Genomic DNA, 19,627 nt, shown 5'->3' with positions numbered 1-19,627 from the left:
GATAATTTTAACAACGTATCAGCATATGAAATCGTTATTTATTTATTACAGTGCAAATGGTTAGAATTTGATAGAAAAGAAGGAACTTGATGGGACAACTGGAAAGAGGTTCAGAAAATAATTATCCCCCTCCCTCATTGGCACCAGCAACACTCTTGTTGAAGTGCTAATTTTATCTCTGTATACTACGTGCGTCTGTATTCTTTTGCGTTGTAAGTTTTCACAAGGAAGCAGTGTTGCGTTAACTGGAACAGTCAAGGCACACAAGACAGAAGAAAAGTTGATTCTTGGGTTTTACATCCCAACACCACGATCTCATAAGGCACGCCATAATGGGGGCTCTGGATTAATTTTTTTTTTTTTTTTGCAGCTGGGGTTCTTTAACGCACCCCCAATGCACTGGACACGGGCCCGTTTTGACACGGGCGTCAAAAGAAGAGGTTGGAGGAGCTGTGTCACTTCACAAAGCCACGTGTTCTTTGCCACTTGCTCGAAGTCAGCCCGCCCGATCTTGTGAATCCACACTTTTCTTCGTTTTGCGTTGCGCCCGGCGGATGGTAAAACAAAAAGCTTTTTGCTGTCACTGGGTCTGTTGTGGCAACCGTAGGCGCAGCAGCACGGCATCGCAATTAAGCACTCGGCCCTAACACATTGTATAAAACTACCGCGCTCCTTCAAACCGCCTGCCGTACTTCGTCGCGCAGGCCCAAGAATGGAGGTCGCAGGCCCAAGATTGGGGGTCGCAGCGCGCTGGAAAGAAAAGATATACAAAAGCGCGGCGCCTGCTCTGTGCCGGAAAGAAAAAAATATACAAAAGCGCGGGGCCCGCTTTCACGTGACACAGATTGGCCAATGGGGGAGCGGAGGAGGCTGGGGCGACAGGAGGAGTGGAGGAGGAAGCGCCTGGGTGAGCGGGGTGGCGGAAAGATCTAAGAATGGCGCTACTTTTGGAAAATTGAGGGGCTTTAGCAACAGCTGGTGCACGTACGGTATAGCTGTACGTTTCAGCTTCTTGCAGCTTTTTTCCGCTGCTACGCCAGGGCGTCCACCTGCTCTGATTTCTTTCAGGAGGCATTCCGCCACAGCCGTCACGATCTCTTTCGGAAACCCGGCGTTCTGCAACCGGAGCACTTGCATCTGCAAGCTAGCCTCAGTTTTATGGTGGCAGGACTTCTTGAGAGCACCACGCAGGCAATTTTTTGCAATGCCCCTCTTAACCAATTTTGAGTGAGCCGAATTATATGCTAGAATTTCCTTTTTTGTGCGAGGCTGATACGACCAGCAGATGTGCCCTGTGCCAAAGTACAAACACAGCTCAACCCGCCGTGGTTGCTCAGTGGCTATGGTGTTGGGCTGCTGAGCACGAGGTCGCGGGATCGAATCCCGGCCACGGCGGCCGCATTTCGATGGGGGCGAAATGCGAAAACACCCGTGTGCTTAGATTTAGGTGCACGTTAAAGAACCCCAGGTGGTCTAAATTTCCGGAGTCCTCCACTACGGCGTGCCTCATAATCAGAAAGTGGTTTTGGCACGTAAAACCCCAAATATTAGATTAGACAAACACAGCTCGAGGAATTGGAGACATCCGTTCATCGGCACTTCATCCGTGAACCTTAATTTGCCAGAACAATCACCAAAAATTTCTAAAACACTTTTTACAACCTGTGGTTTGTCGCTCTCGTTTTCAACATTCACAAAGACAATAAAATCATCGACATATCTAAAACACCTAGCAACACGTTTTTCCTGTTTTATGCACGCTGCCACGCGCTTGTCAAATTGGCCTAAAAAAATTTCACTAAGTATTGGAGCTATGCAGGAGCCTATGCAAATGCCATCTTTCTGCACGAACAACTTGTCGTTAAAACAAATGTAGGTGGAAGAGAGGTAACACTCAACTAATGCTACAAAGTCGTTTACGGAAACCCCGCTACTGTTTTGGAACTGAACAGCCCCCCAGTTTTCAATCCGCTCTTTTACTGCGTCTAACAACTCTGTTTGGGGAATGGAATAAAAGAGCTCCTCAATATCAACTGAAAAGGCAAAATTGGCTTTTGAAGCACTATCTTGCTCACCCAAAAATTCAATCACATCCTTTGAGTTGCTCACACGAAAAGGATCTTCTACGTCTATTTGGCTAAGATGCTTTTGTAGGTATTTTGATACCAGACCTTGCCAGGCTTCTTTCTCGGATACAATTGCTCTGAGAGGCATGCCTTCCTCGTGGGTTTTTGCAGAAAAAAATACGTTCAGCCCCGGCATATTCGCAGCTTTTACAGAATTGTGTAGTCCTGTCAAATTGATATGTTCACACAGTTTTAGTGCCTCTGCCTATACTTTCCTGCCAGATCTTTCCAAGGGAACAAAATTCTTTTCAATAGCCTGCTTAGCCTTTTCATGATACATCGTTTTGGGCAACACGACGAAACCACCCCCCTTATCAGCGGTCAGCAAAGAGAGATTATTCTTCCTGAGGTAATGAATAGTTTTGTTCACCGCTAGCGTTGCCCCAAGTGAGCATGGTTTCTTACTTGTCAGGCAGTCGACACCTTCAGAAATACAGCTAGCTTTCTCTTCTGCATCTGCACATTGCCCAACTTTCCTAACCATAGTAAGGAGCCCAAGCGGTGTCTCGTTAACCTCATTACAAAACTTAGGCCCACAGCTTAAAACCCTTTGAACATTGTCTGGGAGACCACATTCCGCTAAACACAACACTTTTTTCTTATGAACATCTTGGGAATCCTCTTTTGCTTTTTTCCGGGCACACAAAGATGGCAGGCCAGAAGACCACAGAAACTCTGTAACATTAGCTGCCTCCCTAGCCCAAGTCCTCATCAAGGCGTCACAGGTTACCTGGCAGCTTGTCCTAGTCGCGGCATGCACACGTAGGCACGAGTGGAAATACCGGATGTGTCTCCAGAGTTCGGCACGGAAGATCTTGGTGATTCTTCTAGTATGTCGCACGGACGCTAGGCAGGGATGGAACAAGGCTTGCACATCTGGCGGTACCAGTCCATTATTCAGGGCGAAGGATAGCACTCTTGCCCGATAGGTAGTTGCTGCTATTAGGTTCACATATGTAACTGAGGGATCTCGACACATAAAAGAAGGAAGCACAGGGCCCGATGTACGAGAAATCAAGGCAATCAAGGCAGAAAGCTGGGCTAGTTGGTGTGTCATCATTCTAAAGACTAGCGCAAAATAGCAGGGACAAAGACAGAGTAGACGACAGGACGAGCGCTAAACATCAACTGGTTTTTTACTGCGAGCGAAGGTACATATATACATTTCGTTGGTGCATGCGCACACAGTGTTAAAACTGTACAATCTCATTCTAATGAAAATGTGGCAGACTGTTCTGTAAGTATATTTTTTCTTTTTTGGACAAGGCAAGTGAAGCCGTGCTGACACAGTTATCACCTTCCCTGTCAATGGGATATGCCTCACAAATCTCGCTCGCGCCCCCACCTTGTGCCTCCCCCTACCAAGCACACACGTGGTGTCAAACGCAGGCACGCACCGGCATCGCTTACAGTGCATAGCCAAATGGCCGCCCCCCGCTAATGAATCTACCAGCGTTGTCCCTGCTATTTTGCGCTAGTCTTTAGAATAATGAGGAAAAAGCTGACCTGACACGTCATTCATATGCTGCAGTAGATGTGCGATCCTGTGCAACTTGCCGTCACGGACAGGGTCAGTCTTCTCCGGGTCCATGACACTGAGAAAAACAAGGAACGAAAAAAATCGGCTCCTGGGCATAATCCTTGGAGGAATGAGGCCCAAAAATAACTCCAAGGTATTCCAGTATAGATGGAGGTGAGGCAGTTCCACAATTCCCATGTAGATCAGCATTCCGATGCATTGCATAAATTCACCAGGACTGAAATTTTTCCATGAGCCGTCCTTTTCTGCGTAGGTCTGCGTCTCTAAAATATGCGTCCACGCATATTTTTTTGTGTTTTTGCTGATAACGTTGATTAGCTCTGCAATGAAAAATAGTTGGAAGACATCGACGGTCTGTATGAAGTGCCATGCGTTACTCCAGAGCGTGCCAACAGGTTCGACTTCCGAGTTTCTTCTAGGAAAAAAACTGTACGCACTTCACAGCTGCTGGCAAGGAATGATGTCTTATGAGGTTGAGACCCTGAAAATACATAATATAGCTGTGAGTACATGCTTCACCACCCATAACTATTTATTAGTAATCGAAATGTGCACCGCACATAGGGCCAACACTTGCCTGCTGGATGTTCTGGCTTGATTTGATGCATCCTCGTCCTCGGTACTGAACTCTGATCTGCCCACATCTTCTTCAGGCTCACTACTACTGATTTCATCCGCAAAACCAGCTACAGAAGCACTCGATTGGCGAGAACCACGACGTCTGTCAGGAGCGTCTGCGTGCGATGACGACGCCGTGATCGATGCGCTCGCCTCACAATCCGAACTTTTAATGGTGCAGGGAGACGAATCGTAAAGCAAAAAACCAACAAAACATAGTGGATCAAGTCGTGTGTTTGCCGCTTTCTAACCTAGATGGCACTAGGTGCCCACAAGCCACGCGAGAGCGCAAGAATTTGAACTTGAAATGGCGTCGATCAAATTTATCGATTTTAATAGGGGCGGTCGCGAAAGAGTTAAATAGCACCTAAGCAGACGACGCGAACACCTTGTGGTGAGCGGTAGCGATGCGGATATGGCGAATGTCTTGGGACTGTACGTGAATGCTGATCTCTCCGTTGCGCCCAGGCGCATCGCTCGCTCAACATTTGCAAGTTAATGGTTGTCTCTCTTGTTGTGCACGCGATTCAAGCTGCTTGCAAGAATGCCGACGCATTGTGTGGTTGTTGGGTGCTCGAACATGTACTCAAACATGAGGTATCACTGTGGAGTACACAACGCTGTGCAAGGAAATGCAGAACACGTCCTTCGTGTCCCAGCTCTCCGAGTGCAAGCGTGCACTGTGCCGCAGCAGGCAGGCACGCTGCAGACCGGTTAACGTGCACAAAGCATGCAAACTGCACTCGACAAAGCTGCGCATTTCTTGAGCACAGTCACTTACCCGGGCAAGATCTGCTTGCCAAACACTTTCTCCGGATGACTATAGGTGTGCTCACTTCTGTAAACAACGCTGTTCGTTGCACGATGCCAGGCATTTGACAGATCAGGTTGCCAAAAAATGTAAACAAATGCATTCTCCAGCGATGATTTACGGCGGTACATTAGCTTCGAGCTATTTTGCACGCCTCTACAGCGGGCACATCAAAGTAGAGCCCTTCTGACACAACGCCAGAAACGCTGTCAGGAGGCACAGCATGTTGCGTTTGTCAAAAAGTAGAGCACGCCGCGGTGGCCGTGGTGCAAATGCAGTGGCAAAGCGTGCCGGAATGCAATGCCACCAGAGCGAAACAGGTCAGACTTTACGCGCGCTTTCCACTAAGCCTCATCACTTGCCATTCTGTACTACAGATGGTGGTAGTTGCTTGCTTGGATTCTGAGTCAAAGGTAACTAAGGTCTGTTAACTTGGTCGCGCTCCTCGTCTCTGACCAGATACGGAATGCATCGAGGCTCCGCTCGTTGGACGTAGACAGCCAGATACAGAAAACCTGCTTGGCTAGGGAGAAGAATGCTTCACATTAAAGGAACACAGGGGGCGTGCAACGGCGTGGACGCAGCACATGAAGCAGCTAGCAGTACGCTAACTCTTATGACTAGCAGACAGACGGAACTTGATTGCCGTTGCACAGGAACAGTACAAGCAAGAGAGGCAGATAACACGGGCGTTGGTTCTGTACGATGCAAGTCATGCGTGGGTGAGTGGTAATGGCCGCGTTTTTTGTCTTTCAGCTTCGGCGTGAAAAACATCGATTTTTGAGAGCGTTTTGTTATGCATTCACTTATATTTCAAGCGTAAAATTTACCACTGAGGCTCTTGTATGTCTGTACATCTGATACTGTGCTTTTTGTGGGTCGAACGTTTAGTTGCAGTTGTCCTCTAAAGGGGCAGTAGGGACTGTCTATATCTGTATCGGTTTTCAGAAGGCCATGTTGGGCTGCTCATGCGCTACATGATGCCCGCACCTTAATGTGTGTTCCTCTTGTACCAGCGAGCCACTACGCACATTGGCAAAAATGCTCACTGCTAGGGCTAGATTGTGAACACATGTGTAAATACTCTAGAAAGGGGAAACCAAAGGAAAAATGGGGGGAGAAAAAACAAACAAAAAAAGAAGTGGATGATGGGGCACTTGCCACTGTTGCTTCCAATTGCAGCAATGTTCTCTTTCTCGCTTTTTAATTTCCATTTGTTTATTAAATATGTGAAGTTTATTGCAGATTTAATTCTCAAGTATTATAATTTCTGCAGTTCAGTAAAATGAGACTAAATTTCTCGCGTGCTCGCTTCATGCTGTTACTGAAAATTCAGTGGCAGTCTTTCCCCAACTTGTCTGTGCCTCTGTGAACTGCGAGAATCATTTGCCACAGGCTAGGCACCCTGGGAGACAAGTGAACAGTGCCAAACAATCTCCTTCCGCTTCTCTGCTGACCGTGTCTGACCGTGTGCATGACGAGGTCATTGACATTTTGTTGAACAGTGATAGCGACTGGCTCCTTTAAAGTTTTGAGGAAGACTGAGCAAGGGCATATAAACAAACCTTAACAACTTTTGGCTGCAGTGCGGTTGTCGGCCCACACCCTTTTCATCCGTCTAGATTTTAGGTGGGCTCTCACTAGGGATAATATGGTATATATTTTGGCAGGTTTTGCCGACTACCCATAACCTGTGCTTGGCACAGTGTCTGATACATGCATCTGGTGCTAGGTCTGTTGACTTGTGTCTCATTGCTTGCTGTGCAGGGGATGCCAAGGACGTGCCAAAATCTCCCATGAAGTCAGTAGTGCGGGCATTTCTACCGAATCAGCAGAGAACAACTGTAAGCACTATTTTGGCACAACATTGACTAGGAGAGGGTGAAACATTCTTGTTGAAGCTAGCTTGCTCTTTCCTTACTACCAGAAGTTCTCCGTGCTTTTATTGTTTATTTTAAGAAGTACACTGCGACACACAATATTGTAGTTTAATTATTGGTGTTGTGAATGCAGGTAAAGCATGAATAATTACTTGGAAAGCTTCCCAGAATTTTTGTGAAATTTCAAACAAGCACCACAAGTACAAAGTAAAGGATTAATTGGGGATCTTACTGAAAGTACAGAGAGTTAAAAAAAATCAATGTACAAAATATGTACCTTGCTCCTGGTCTCCAGCTTCTCTACTGTAGGCCATGCCAAATAAATTAATGCAGATTTCCTCCTTCGTCGCTTCACTCTACACATTGCCAGCAGCGTATGCCCCTCTCCCATCTGCCTCTCCAATACACAAGTCGACTGCCTCCATCCTCGGGATGGAAAGGAGACAGGCGTGCAATGCGACAGCTGTGTTTTGCTGACGGCCGTGTCAGCAGCAGTGTAGTACCTAGTCGGCAGACAAGTCAGACAATTTTGTTGCCACACTGCAACGACACAATGGCCCCCTGCGACGCAGCTATCGTGGAATTTTGTGGAATTTTTTCCGCTGGTTTCTGCAAGAGCTGCTCACTTTATATTTTTTTTAACCTCATTTTCAAAAAGGCATTTAGCATATTCGCAGCAAGGAACAGCCACAGCGTGCACAATTTACGCAAGTGAATGCCAATTTGTTCGAGGGGTGCATTTGTGTATGCCGGTACGTATTGCCGTGGTTGTTTGCTTCAAGGACCGTGAAAGGTCCGCAAGATATGCTGATTTGCAAATAGGACCGACCGGCAGCTTCAGGAGCCTCCTTGAAAAACAGCGACTGGGGGACGAAGGGCCGCTATCCATGGCTGGGTTTTGCTTCTTCTTTAGTGCTATTCATCGTGCATGCTGTGTGCTCGAAGTATTAAAGCAAACTCTGCGTGATCAGTCATGGACGAATTTCTTGGACACCAAAAATTCAGCCTTGATGGATATTCCGGGCTTCATAAATGCACCATTAGGGTGCCCATATAGCTAATGCATTTTCATGACCAATTTCATGGACGAATTTAGGCCACTACGTTTGATTTTCCGGACTAAATCACTCATTCTGAGCCGCACTGCCCAATCTTAGAGACAACCACGTTGGATTTTCTGCTGGCTTGGCTTCCAGTGGCTCGCCCCGCTGCCTTGAACATTGCGAGGCGCATGCTATCGATAGAGAGTGCGTGCCATCCTGCCATCTCGGAGGCCGTGCCTGCTCTTCCTTGCCTGACAAAACACTCCAGGGGATGCCACCTTGTTTAATGCGTAGCATGCTTTGGGTAGGTGCCTGGGGTAATTGTCTGCTCCATTCCGTTTGTCTTTCTGGATTCGTGCCCAAAAAAACCGCTAGCACCATCTAGGTTTGAATAGATGAGTACACAAATTTCTGTGCGCTTACCGCCACCTACTTGTGGGCACACAGACGCGACATGTTGTCAGAAAGCCACCAGGTGCCGGCACACATCCGCCCAAAGCCCAGTTCAAGAGTCCATATTTATTAGGGGGAACTCTGGCACTAACATAGAGTTTCACGCAATAATCGCTAGAAGGAACTCGGGCACTGGCGTCTATGGGACCTGCAAGCGGGGCACTGTGTCGGAAGGATTGTTAGTACACGCACTTGCCTAGACTTCGTCCTTCTCGCTTTAAACAGCTTTGTGACTTCATAACTCATCATTTTAAACAAAGTACTGTCTCATTAATGATCAAATAAACACCATTAAAATTGCCCAAAGGAAGGATTGGAGCACAGGACGTCTAGTTGGCGCACATCTCGGCCGTGGCTTCACACGACTGTAAGCGTAACTGAGCACGTACGCAGCCTCGTGCCCTGCTTTAGAGGTAATCTGCCGCGTGTGCACAGAGTGGGCGTGCCGAGGCAGCGTGGCACTATGTTAGCTGTCTCGAGTTTCAAGTTATTTAGTTTTGGAGCTTACGCAATCTCGAGTTTCAATAACCCATTAGAGCGAGAGGCAGGCGAACCATTCGCTACCCGCTGCAGGCACCTTTCCCGATGTCCCAGTGCAGGGGACGCTATCGGCTGCAGGGGCGTAGTCATAGCGCCAAGAAGGTGTCCTCGACGTACGTGGCACGAAACCGCATCATTCGTCGCCGACTCGCAAATTGGTCAAAGTGGATTGTTTTCTCATTCTAATTTGCTTTTTTCGATTGCCTGATAATTGTGGAAATTCTGCGGCCCCTTTCCATTTAATAAAAGTTGATTGGCGACTGTACTCATTAGCATAAAAGGTCAAATTTCGACAGAACAAAGTTTCGATATGACGAAGCAAATTACTGTTGCACTTAGTGCAATGGCACATACACAAGAAAGCTGTGCGGTTGCAACTGATTTCATGCTGGTGTCGCACATCTTTTCAACAGGTTCAGGTGCGACCTGGCCAGACGGTGATGGAGGCACTGTCCAAGGCAATGAAACGACGGAAGCTGACAACCGAGATGTGTGTGGTGTTCAAGTGCAGCACCAGGTGGGGATGTCATGCTGCACTATTTGTGTTTGTGTAATGCTGTGATTACTGGTTGGTTGATTGGCTGGGTTTGATTTAAAGTTGGAGTTAAATATCCCAACACACTGAAATATCCTAGGCACTGAAACACTAGTAATCTCCATGTCAACTTTGAAGTTGTGGTGCCCAGGAGTCAGCAGCAAATTGCTGCCACTGCTGCAGTGGGTGTGTTGTGGCAGTTGAAGCAAAGCCGCTCGTCTCGCAGCCTGTCGTTACGAAAGCTAGCCAAGCCACTTTCTTCTGTTGCACAAACCGTCTTGTTTTTTTTGAAATGGTACTCTCACCGCACTCGCTTGTAGTGTCTCGTTGCATCACAGATAACTGTGTCAACCTGTGACTGTGTAACTATGTGACTAAGGTCAGCCTCTTGCCTTGAGGTAAAATAAATAAATAAAAAATTCTACAATGCAGTGAAGGAGCAAGTTGGGCCTTTAAAAAAATGTTAATCTTTACTCTTTGCTCTTTGAGCTGTAGTGCTGAAAACATTTACGGATATGTAATGTTATGTGCTTATCCCGAAAATGAGGTCCATTTTTGTTGATGTCCTTTCTTTCATAAAGCTTACTTTCATAAGTTTTCTGTGAAGATTTACGAAATAGCACTTCTCAGATTTTGCTAACTAGGGTATCAATGGCTTCATTATGATTCAAGGAATGCCATAAGATTACTGCTTCATCTACTCTGAAACAAAAGTTGCGAGACTTGGAATTTTAATTCCACAAAAGCACTCTCTCGAAATTAACTTTATAGTCTTTTAACTCTTTCACTTCGGTTTCCTGTTGCCATTTTAAAACAGTACACAGTAGAAAAACGACAATGTGGTGCCATGGTTTTCGCCAAGTGAATGTGTCAAAACTTCTCGCCACCAAAAATACCCCGCGCGAATTCAAGACATGCGAACGTAAGCTTGCCGCAAGAACGACAAAGCACCGCACGTTTTAGGCCACTCAGACCTCACCAGCTTGGCGCTTTTACGCCGTAATGATTCGCCCAACGCTTCGCATTAGGTTGATGTCCACTGCACTTGAGTCTGCCAAATTTTTTAGTGTCTTGTGATTGTACGTTTTCCCTATTGTCCAAGAACGTAGGAATGATGTGTTTCACCTGTTTGCTGCAGAGCGGTTGTGGACTGGAACGAGGACGTGAGCCACCTGGAGGATGACGACATCCAGGTGGAGATCAAGGAGAAGTTTCCCGTCACCACGAGCATCTCGCACAATTTTGTGAGTCACTTCAGTGTTGCCCGCGGTGGTGCTTTGCTTGCGTGCTAACTGGCCACTGTTTTCATCTGCAGGTGCGCAAGACCTTCTTCTCGCTGGCCTTCTGTGAGTGCTGCCGCAAGCTGCTGTTTCACGGCTTCCGGTGCCAGACTTGCGGCTACCGCTTCCACCAGCGATGTGCCTCCAGTGTTCCCAAGCTATGCCAGCCGTTGCGGGTTGAAAGCGACTACTACAAGCAGTTAGTAGCGTTGGGAGAGCTTCACTGTCGAAACTAACAACAGTCCCCGAGACCCTCGGGCATCAATATGCTTTTTTCATTGAGTGCTTAAATAATTTAGAACTTGCCATGGTGGCTTAGCGGCTATAGTGTTGCACTGTGAAACATGAGGTCACGAAATCCCGGCCGCTATGGCTGGATTTCAATGGGGGCAAAATGCAAAAATGCCGGTGCCCCGGTCATCGGAGACCACGAAACCCCTGGTGGTGGCCCTTGTGGGCATGCTGAATGACCCTGGTGTCAAAATTAACCCAGAGTCTCTTCCTACAGCATGCCTCATAGTCAAATCGTTGTTTTGACTTGTAAAACCCAGAATTCAATTTTTAAAATTTAGAAATTTGTTTTTAGTTGAGCTTAGTGCATTTTGTTTCGACATTTGGCCACAAATGTGATACAAGCTACAAGTTGAGCCAGTCCAATCCATTTAGCAGCTTTGCAGTAATAAACCATCCTTTTTGTAGTGGTTGGCGATGGTTTGCTCACAGTCTTTAGCAAGCAAGTTTAGCAAGCATGCTGTTTTGAGCGGCTGGGGCTAGTTAATTGTTGAATGCGAGAAAAAAGCTTAGTTATTCAGAAGAGATGAGATGGTGGTGTCATGAGATTAATATTCGACTACATTTAACGACTGCAGTCAAGCCTTTTCCTGTTCGGTGTCGTGTTTTTCATTTATAGTATTTGCCACTGTTGGCAATGGTGCTGACTCTGCCTTCATCATCCTCACTGATGGCTTCGAAGCTTGGAAAGCATGGCAACACGAGGGCTAAAGCATTGCATAATGCCAGTTTGTAAAAGTAGACTTTGCTGCAATACGACCGTGTTACGCGGTCAAGCACAGGCACGGTATTGCGGTGAAGTATACCAAGAGTGAAAAGGGGCCACTGTTACAGGACATAGTATGTGTTCCTTAATGCCTGTGCACCACCATCTCCTGTGACTGAACAAGCACCAAGACACCTAATAGGTGTACTAGTAGGCCTTTAGAGCTATTTCAGATGTGGCTGTGACTGTTTGAGCCCTTAAGAGTAGTAAAAGCTGTGCATTTTATTGGAGGTTTTTGTGGTTCCTAGGGAGTCCAAAAAATTGGACGTCTGCAACCGAATTGGTGCAAAAGTTAGTCGGTGACTGTAAACAAGCTCTTTTCCTTGGCTTGCTGTTAAAGGGCCTCTCACCAAGACCCATAGCAAATTTTGGTTATACGCTGGAAATTGTATAACCTGGAGGTAGCTCTAAAGGTAGCTCTGGAGGTAGCTCTAAAGGAACACTGCACTTGTTCGGTGTGTACAGTATGCGTAAGGTGCAGGTACCATAGCTGCACGAGCCTTGCGCTCTCTTTACGCAGCCTGCTGGCCATGCCGGACATGGTGGGAGGCCCCCAGTACGAGTCTGGCGTGTACCCACCCTTCATGCCACCCCCAGGTGGAGGGGGAGACCCGCCCCTCTCGCCAACCAGTGCCCCCTTGAGCGTTCCACGGGCGCACCCGCCCCCTCTGGGTCAGAGGGAGCGCTCCACGTCAGCGCCCAACGTCTGCTACAACCTAGTCTCCGGGTCGGACTTCTCTGCCGAGGTGATGTTCTGTTTTGCACAAGTGACTTTAAAGGGTCATCCTACCTTGCTGGTGACGCAGTGCACTGACACGGACACGGTGAAGACACACAAGAAAAGATGACACTCGCTGCGCTCGCAACTATTTTATTTCAGAACACATACTTCATATTTATACACCTGCACACCCTCAGGCGTCAAAGAAAATCAAGGCAAGATTAAAGGCACTTTTTAAAAATCATTTGCCTGAGCGTCAAAGATATGGCACCTATCTATCATGGTGTGCAATCCTATCGTATTTGTTGCACCCCTAAGAAACATCTTTATTGGACAATTTCTTTATTCTTTTCCTTTAGTGCACTTCCAAAAAGGCAACCTCACCATGGCTTATACCCCTGTCACACGGGAAGATTTAATGTCATTCGAATCAAATGGCATTCGCATGTAATCCCAGTAATCGGGATTTACACGGGAAAATGTAATGTCATTCGAATGGAATGACACTTCCCATCGAATGAGTTAGGAGAACTCATTCGCATTCGATTTCGCATTCGCATTCGATTCGATTTCGAACCGAATGTATACTCTCTACCCCAGATCGACAACAGCGACATGCAATGCGAAAAAGGAATGCGTGCATCAGCAAAGTCAGAAGATATTTATTGAGACTTATAAAAACGAATAATTATTTTTACTGCGATGATATTTTCACCACTGGCTCTGCTCAAGCGCGATTACTCTTGGCATCAGGAGTATGGGGATCAGGAGTCTGTCGAGACGGTCGGCCATATTGTGTGTTTGTTCAGCAACGGCAGCAGTGGTATGGTGGTTAGCTGTGGTTTTGTGTACTCTCGTGGTGGTGATGGTGGTTCGTCGGTGTTTGACGTGCGGTGCCATGGCTACAGCTGCAGCACACCCGAAAGAAAAAGCGCACTGGAGACCCGAGGAGACATTCGCCCTTATCAAAATATGGGAAGACCATCTCCATGACTTAAGAAGGGTGAAGCGCAACGCAAAAGTGTACCAGTTGATTGCTGAAAAGCTGCTCGATGCTGCCATCAGCAAGACTTTGAAAGAGACGAAGACAAAGATTGAAAATCTAGCAAACAAGTACAGGTGAGTGTATTTTGGCAGGAACTCATTTAAGCAGGACTGCGCGCGCCAGGAAGTCGGGGCTCTATCGCATGCACGTGTCATTGTTTTGTAAGCGCCGCTGTGGGCAACTCGAAGCTTTTGCTCCACTGAGAACAACTTTTGAAACAAATTATAGCTTCTCGTGCATTGTTTGCTGGTTAAAGCGACTGAAGAGAAAACCACGACCCATGCATCGGCGCAGGCGGATTAGGTTACGCTATATAAACTTTACTCTTTCCTTACCACGGCACTAGGCACCAGCCACAGGCGATTGACGTTATTGAGCCCCTATAAAAAAAAAAATGAACGCTGCACTTCTGGACTCGTAGCACCATCTTGGTGATTGTGTACAAAGTAGAGTTTCCTTTTCTGCACGGTTCACATATTAACCGCGTGGCACGGATTTTTAAAGGACGCGCGACAACAAAGGCCGAGGTGCACTTGATCGGCATGACGGCGTCGACATCAGGACCCGCGCGCGCTCGAAAGAAAGCAGTTTCGTATGATCCCGACGATCGTAGAAGCGATCTTTTTTTACTTTTCGAGCAGTGATGACTCGGACATCGATGTCGCGTCGTCGGAGTTCGGCAGATAAGCCGGGAACATCATCTGTTACCTGCCGCCAAGTTTTGTTTTCGCCTCTCGTTTTGTTTATTGATATCTACAGCCGGTTCAATTGCCCTTTCGATGTCCAAACTTATTTTTTTTGTTGTTGTTTACGGTGTGTCCACTTCACTTGGACAAGACGTGCTACCACCAGGTTTCGACCCCAGAGAGATCCGGGCATTGACCACGCAATGACGCTCCGTAGAGGTCCGAAGCGGCTGGCGAGAGCTCTCGTTTTTTTTTAGCCTGTCCTGTAGGGCGGAAGTCGTTCATGCCATATGTATAAACACCAACAAATATGTGCGGACGTTTATCCTTGAAAAACCGCCGTAGAGGATTTTTTCCCTGAATATATAAGTCAATCATTCGTAAAGATTGGCATGAATTTAATTAATTGTTTCAGTTTGGTAATTCTTGTTACGTATTTTGTAATAGCTGTTTATTTTCCGAAACATGCCTCATATTTCCTTTCATTCTTTTGTTGTTGCAGAGACATCAACAAAAAAAAGGGCACTGGGCAAGGACGTATCACTTGGCCCTATTACTGGGACATCCACAAATTCCTCAATGCCCTGCCAATGAATGACCAGCGGGAAATGCTGGAAAGCCAGTGCAACACTGTTGAGGAGGTAAGATGTGCACATCTTGGGTGCATGTTGCCGCCGATATTTGGTGCTTCTGAACTCCCTGACGAAGTTCGCTGGTCACTGACCATGGTCAAAAAGAAGTAACATCTCGGCAGCGCTATGGCTCTCTTGTCCACAAATCTGCCTGTTATGTAGATATATGTGTTAATGGTGGCAATTTAACATGTGTGGTGCTGCAAGGTTTGCTTACGATGCTTGGAAAGCGATAGTCCGAATTCATGGAATAAGTGGTACCGAATATTGTCACTGACAAACGTACCACTTAGCAAGGTTGAGCCTTCACTCAGACAGGCCTTGTATAACATCAGCGCACAGCAGAGAGAAAGACTATGTGAGGCCATGGACCAAGTCGTACAGCTCGGCCACATGGTGGCTTTGGCAGAATTATGTTGCATGCACCACCGCACACGTAAGACAAACGCTGGAGCGCGTGGCTTCCATCAACATATTGCCACTGGGTCTGAGATCATATTGGGGTGGCAGCAAGGCACCCGCTTTCGCCAGCCTTCGCAAGTGCACCGTACAGCGTGGCCTTGGACCCACCAGTCAGCACTCAGCGGCTCTAATGTCAGTGCAAGCCACACGTGCTCGAGCATTTGTGTTAGGTGTGCGGGTGGCTGTGCATGCAATAGCCATTTCTTAGTGTGTTGTATTTTGACTTTGTGATAACCTGTGCATTCAGATTGAGTTTGTTTGCGCTGAGAGTACTTCAATATGGTTTTGGCATTATTAATTGCTCATCACTTTCCATTTCAGATCATCCACCAAATGGAGAATGACCACAGAAGCCGAGACGACGGGGACGCACCCGCCAACATGAATGAGGATATGGCACATCCTAAGCAGGATGATGCATGTGAAACATCATCAGAAACTTCGTGTCGTGCGCTTTCATCTCCTGTCGAAGAAGCTGGACCTTCACAAACTGGGACTCCCCAGCAAAATGCTTGTCGCGAGAGCTTACTGGGGCCTCGCGAAAGGAGAATGAGGCAGCCATCAAATGCAAATCTGCTTGCACAGCTCATTGAGGAGCAACGGCAGCTGCGTCTGTCTAGAAAAAGGCATGGAGAAAGAAGAAAAGTTCAGAGAGAAGCAGATTCAGCTGCAGGAAGAAAGTGCGCAGCGTGACAATTTATTTTTGTCGTGTTTGCGGGTTTGGGCTAAAAGTAAATGTTCAATGCCTGCATGTCTGTCAAGGAGCATGATTGTTTTCATATTCACACGCTCTTCGAAGCGCGCGCGCGCACACACACACACACACACACACACACACACACACACACACACTGCTTCTCTGCTGTGGTGCAATGCTGCTGGTCATGTGGCCTGTTGAGCACGTCTCCAGAAGTATTGCGCAAGAGCAGCTCGAACACTGTGTCCTGTTCCACTTGACTGAGTGGTGGAGCGCGATGGCTGTGGAAACAGTTCATCAAATGCAGGCACATCTTGTTCCCACTGAGGATCCACAGGGTCTCTAAATGTCTCACAGATATTGTGAAGAACACGTGGCTTGTTTAGCATTGGGCAACTTGCATTCTAGCCTCTTCATGACAAAACGAAAACGAGCTTTCAGGCATCCAAATGCGTTTTCAACTATGCATCTTGTTTTGGACAGGTTATAATTGTAAGCAGCTTCGGGGGTGCCAGGTGATGCACTTGGGAAGGGCTTAAGCAGTGTTGCAGTCAGTGAAAATGCCTGGTCACACAGAATGAGCGGTGTTATAGCAGCACCTTCAATCATAATCACAGGCGAATCAAGGTGTCCACTTTCAATAAGTGTGCGCAGCTTCGATCGCCTGTACACGTTGGCATCATGGCATCGGCCGGGAGCTCCAACATTGATATACCGGAACCGGTACTGATGATCAACCAGGGCGAGCAGTATTAAACTGTACCTGTATAAAAGAAACAAGCGCCAAATGTTGTCTTGCTCATGCATAACAGTGGGCAGTACTCTTTGCAGTATTTTAACCTGTCATAAACAGCCACGTTGAGAAAAGCACTTCTCAAACAACTGTACGAGTTACGCAACAGACGCAGGCCACAGCATGACAACTCCGGCATGCATGCTTGCGGATAATTTTTTTATTGCCACAAAGGAGAACTTCATGCGTGCAGGAATTTTCTAGCTATGGCTCTTGCATGACAAGTCATGATACCTTCACACTGTTTGTACAGTAAAGGCATTTTAGGCAAAATTAGCACATGCATGCAACACTTTTTAGCAAATGGCTGGAAGTTGTTTATAAGGAAAGCGTTCATTCAGCAAAATATCACGACTAGTTTGGCCTATGTATACATCTTTATGTATAGACAACACACACACAGTTGACAGTAGCAGTTATGAAATTCTAGTGCGGGAAATTCCAGAAATGCACCATGCTGAACACACTGCAGGTAGAAAAAAGAAAATAAAGGCGACCTGAACTTTGGTGATTGTTATTGCAGAAACTTATGTATTTAATAGCTACTACTGCTAAAGCTTAATCAGTAACGATCGAAAACAATCGTTTATATTTCACAATATATCACGCAATGAAAAGTGAATTAATTTTTTAACTTCGCGCCAGCGTAGAGGTCTCGAAGGTACCTACCAGCCTTTGTAGTTATGGTAATCGATTGCGTTGTCCTTCGGCGGGGATATAGGTGAGTGACAACCATCGAGAGCGCCGATTGCCTGCGGGAAGCCAGTGAAGAAAAAGAACTCCCTCACGTGTTTTTCCAGTTCGTGGCGCCGGACCATTCGAAGCCACTCTGCTTCAAGTTGTTCGGTGACAACCTTACAAAACTCCCGAAATACGACGTTCACCGTTGACCGGCCGATGCCGAACAGATGGGTGATCGTTCAGCACAGCCGATACATCCCGACGGCCACTCTTTTTTCCACAGACAACGGCTTTCTCATGTTTGTCGTTTGGCCCCCCAAGGCGATTCTGCACGACTCCACAAGGTACCGGAATGTCGTCTGCGAGACACGGAAAGCTTGTCTCAAGTGATTCTCCCCGAGATGTGGAAGCGTCTCTTCGAACCAACGTTCGTTTCGTTCAAATGCCCACCGCTCACGGTGAACTGTGGCGTCGGTAGCCATCATAGCAGCAATAGCGAATGAATTAGCTACTAATCTCAGTTTCAGGCTTGCGTTGATCTTCGATTGCGCTTCTTTTGCCAGTTCCAGTGCCCTCTCCTTGTTTCTTCGTTGTGCTCGGTAACAAATGTAAGAGGCTACTAGGGCGTTCACGTTTTCAATATCAACTACGCTAGCTGCGCTTCCTCCACAGAGCGCCATATCGGCCATATTGCTTGTTTACACTTACCGGGTTTGGGCTTGGCTTTAGTTGGGGCTTGGCTTGTGAAGATCGAAGTGCTTTTAGTTGTGAATAATTGGCGTCAAAATGTTTTCCTCCGTTTTAAAAGTACTCGCAAAGGTTCTTAAACGCGTTTAATAGGCACAAAATTTCTTTGAATTTCACAAATTTTGTTCCAGATCGTCATTGCTGTCATTTGTGAATGCCATTATATTTTACTCTGTAGCACCGCAAGACACCGAATGGCATTCGATGCATCGAATGCCAGTCGATTCGAATGACGTTAAATCTTCCCGTGTGACAGGGGTATTAGATGTGCAGATGGCTGACTGATACAACCCTCTCCCCTCTTGTGAATGTGAAAGGCTTGGATTATTTCCCTGATTAACTGATCCTTATGGTGCGATAAAACTGTAGTATCATTGTAAAGCGGCTAGCACCCATATTGTGGGCAGTGCCCCTTAATGTGGGAATAATTGTTTCCCCCAGTGACCTTTTGTGCTACAAAAGTCTTGTGTTTACACACTGACGGGTTTGGCCGATGTATACTTACTCACCGACTAGCCCAACTTTCCACATTACTGGACCCCGAACAAAGAGGCCCTGAACCACTTCTTAGCCTAGTGGACTGAGGCATTTCAACTGAAAATAGGCGGTTTCAGAAATACTTTGGCGCCAAAAGCACTTTGATGCATTCAGCAAAGCGCAGTAATTGGCACTCAAACACAGCCTCGGCTGTGCTCCCGTTCCTTCTTCAATGCCTTGCACTGCAAAGGCTACAGCGCAGTGGGTTGTGCCCACAATGCTCCACCTTCTAAATGTCACCATGGCGGGCAGTTAAAATGTAATTTTGGGTATTAACATAAATGCCACGCCTTCCACTTTTAGGTGCCTACGATGTGCTAAACGTTTGCGATTGTGCTCAGTCAGCCACAGTGCGCTTAGCCAGTTAGCCAACGGGCTTGTGGTGGCACTCCGAGGCGGCCTCGGAATCTACGCTATGTAGCCGACCGCAGTTGCCAATAGCAGTCACATGTGGGAATCCACTTTGTTACGAAATAAAGCTTAAGCCTGCCTCCTTAAGGGGGGACACGGCTCTTTGATGCGGAGAAATCTGGAAAAAATTCGTCATTTGAAAATGACATTTTCAGTACCTACAGCTACTATTCCTTTAGTTCACCAAGTTTCCCATCTTGCAGAAGAGTATTTTGCCCTCAATATCAATTTATAACATCACTGTGAGCTGAATTTTGTGCAAGAACAACTAGCTTTATTGTGGCACATAGCTCTTTTCCTACACACGCAATCGCAGCCATCTCGATCTTACT

At 46.8% G+C, this 19,627-nt stretch overlaps 2 protein-coding genes across 6 annotated transcripts in view; both read left to right on the top strand.

Moving 5' to 3' along the window:
• Raf (Raf oncogene) overlaps positions 1-19,627 on the top strand; it is a 275,768-nt gene that overhangs the window by 56,832 nt on the left and 199,309 nt on the right. For all 5 annotated transcript variants that reach the window (XM_070538212.1, XM_070538215.1, XM_070538214.1 and 2 more), the window contains 5 exons: positions 6,863-6,939; positions 9,425-9,528; positions 10,685-10,790; positions 10,862-11,025; positions 12,404-12,629. In XM_070538212.1, coding sequence (XP_070394313.1) covers positions 6,863-6,939; positions 9,425-9,528; positions 10,685-10,790; positions 10,862-11,025; positions 12,404-12,629 — 677 coding nt within the window. The remainder of the gene's footprint in view (positions 1-6,862; positions 6,940-9,424; positions 9,529-10,684; positions 10,791-10,861; positions 11,026-12,403; positions 12,630-19,627) is intronic.
• On the top strand, positions 13,503-16,147 carry LOC139059916 (myb/SANT-like DNA-binding domain-containing protein 1). Its single transcript, XM_070538482.1, has 3 exons — positions 13,503-13,723; positions 14,838-14,976; positions 15,751-16,147. Exons 1-3 carry the CDS (start codon positions 13,503-13,505, stop codon positions 16,120-16,122), a joined length of 732 nt encoding a protein of 243 aa, XP_070394583.1. The 3' UTR covers positions 16,123-16,147.

This window comes from Dermacentor albipictus, chromosome 5 (genome assembly GCF_038994185.2).
Source record: "Dermacentor albipictus isolate Rhodes 1998 colony chromosome 5, USDA_Dalb.pri_finalv2, whole genome shotgun sequence".
In the NCBI taxonomy this organism is placed as follows: Eukaryota; Metazoa; Arthropoda; class Arachnida; order Ixodida; family Ixodidae; genus Dermacentor; species Dermacentor albipictus.
The sequence above is the reverse complement of the archived record's forward strand: the minus strand, read 5'-3'. Positions and strand labels throughout refer to the sequence as shown.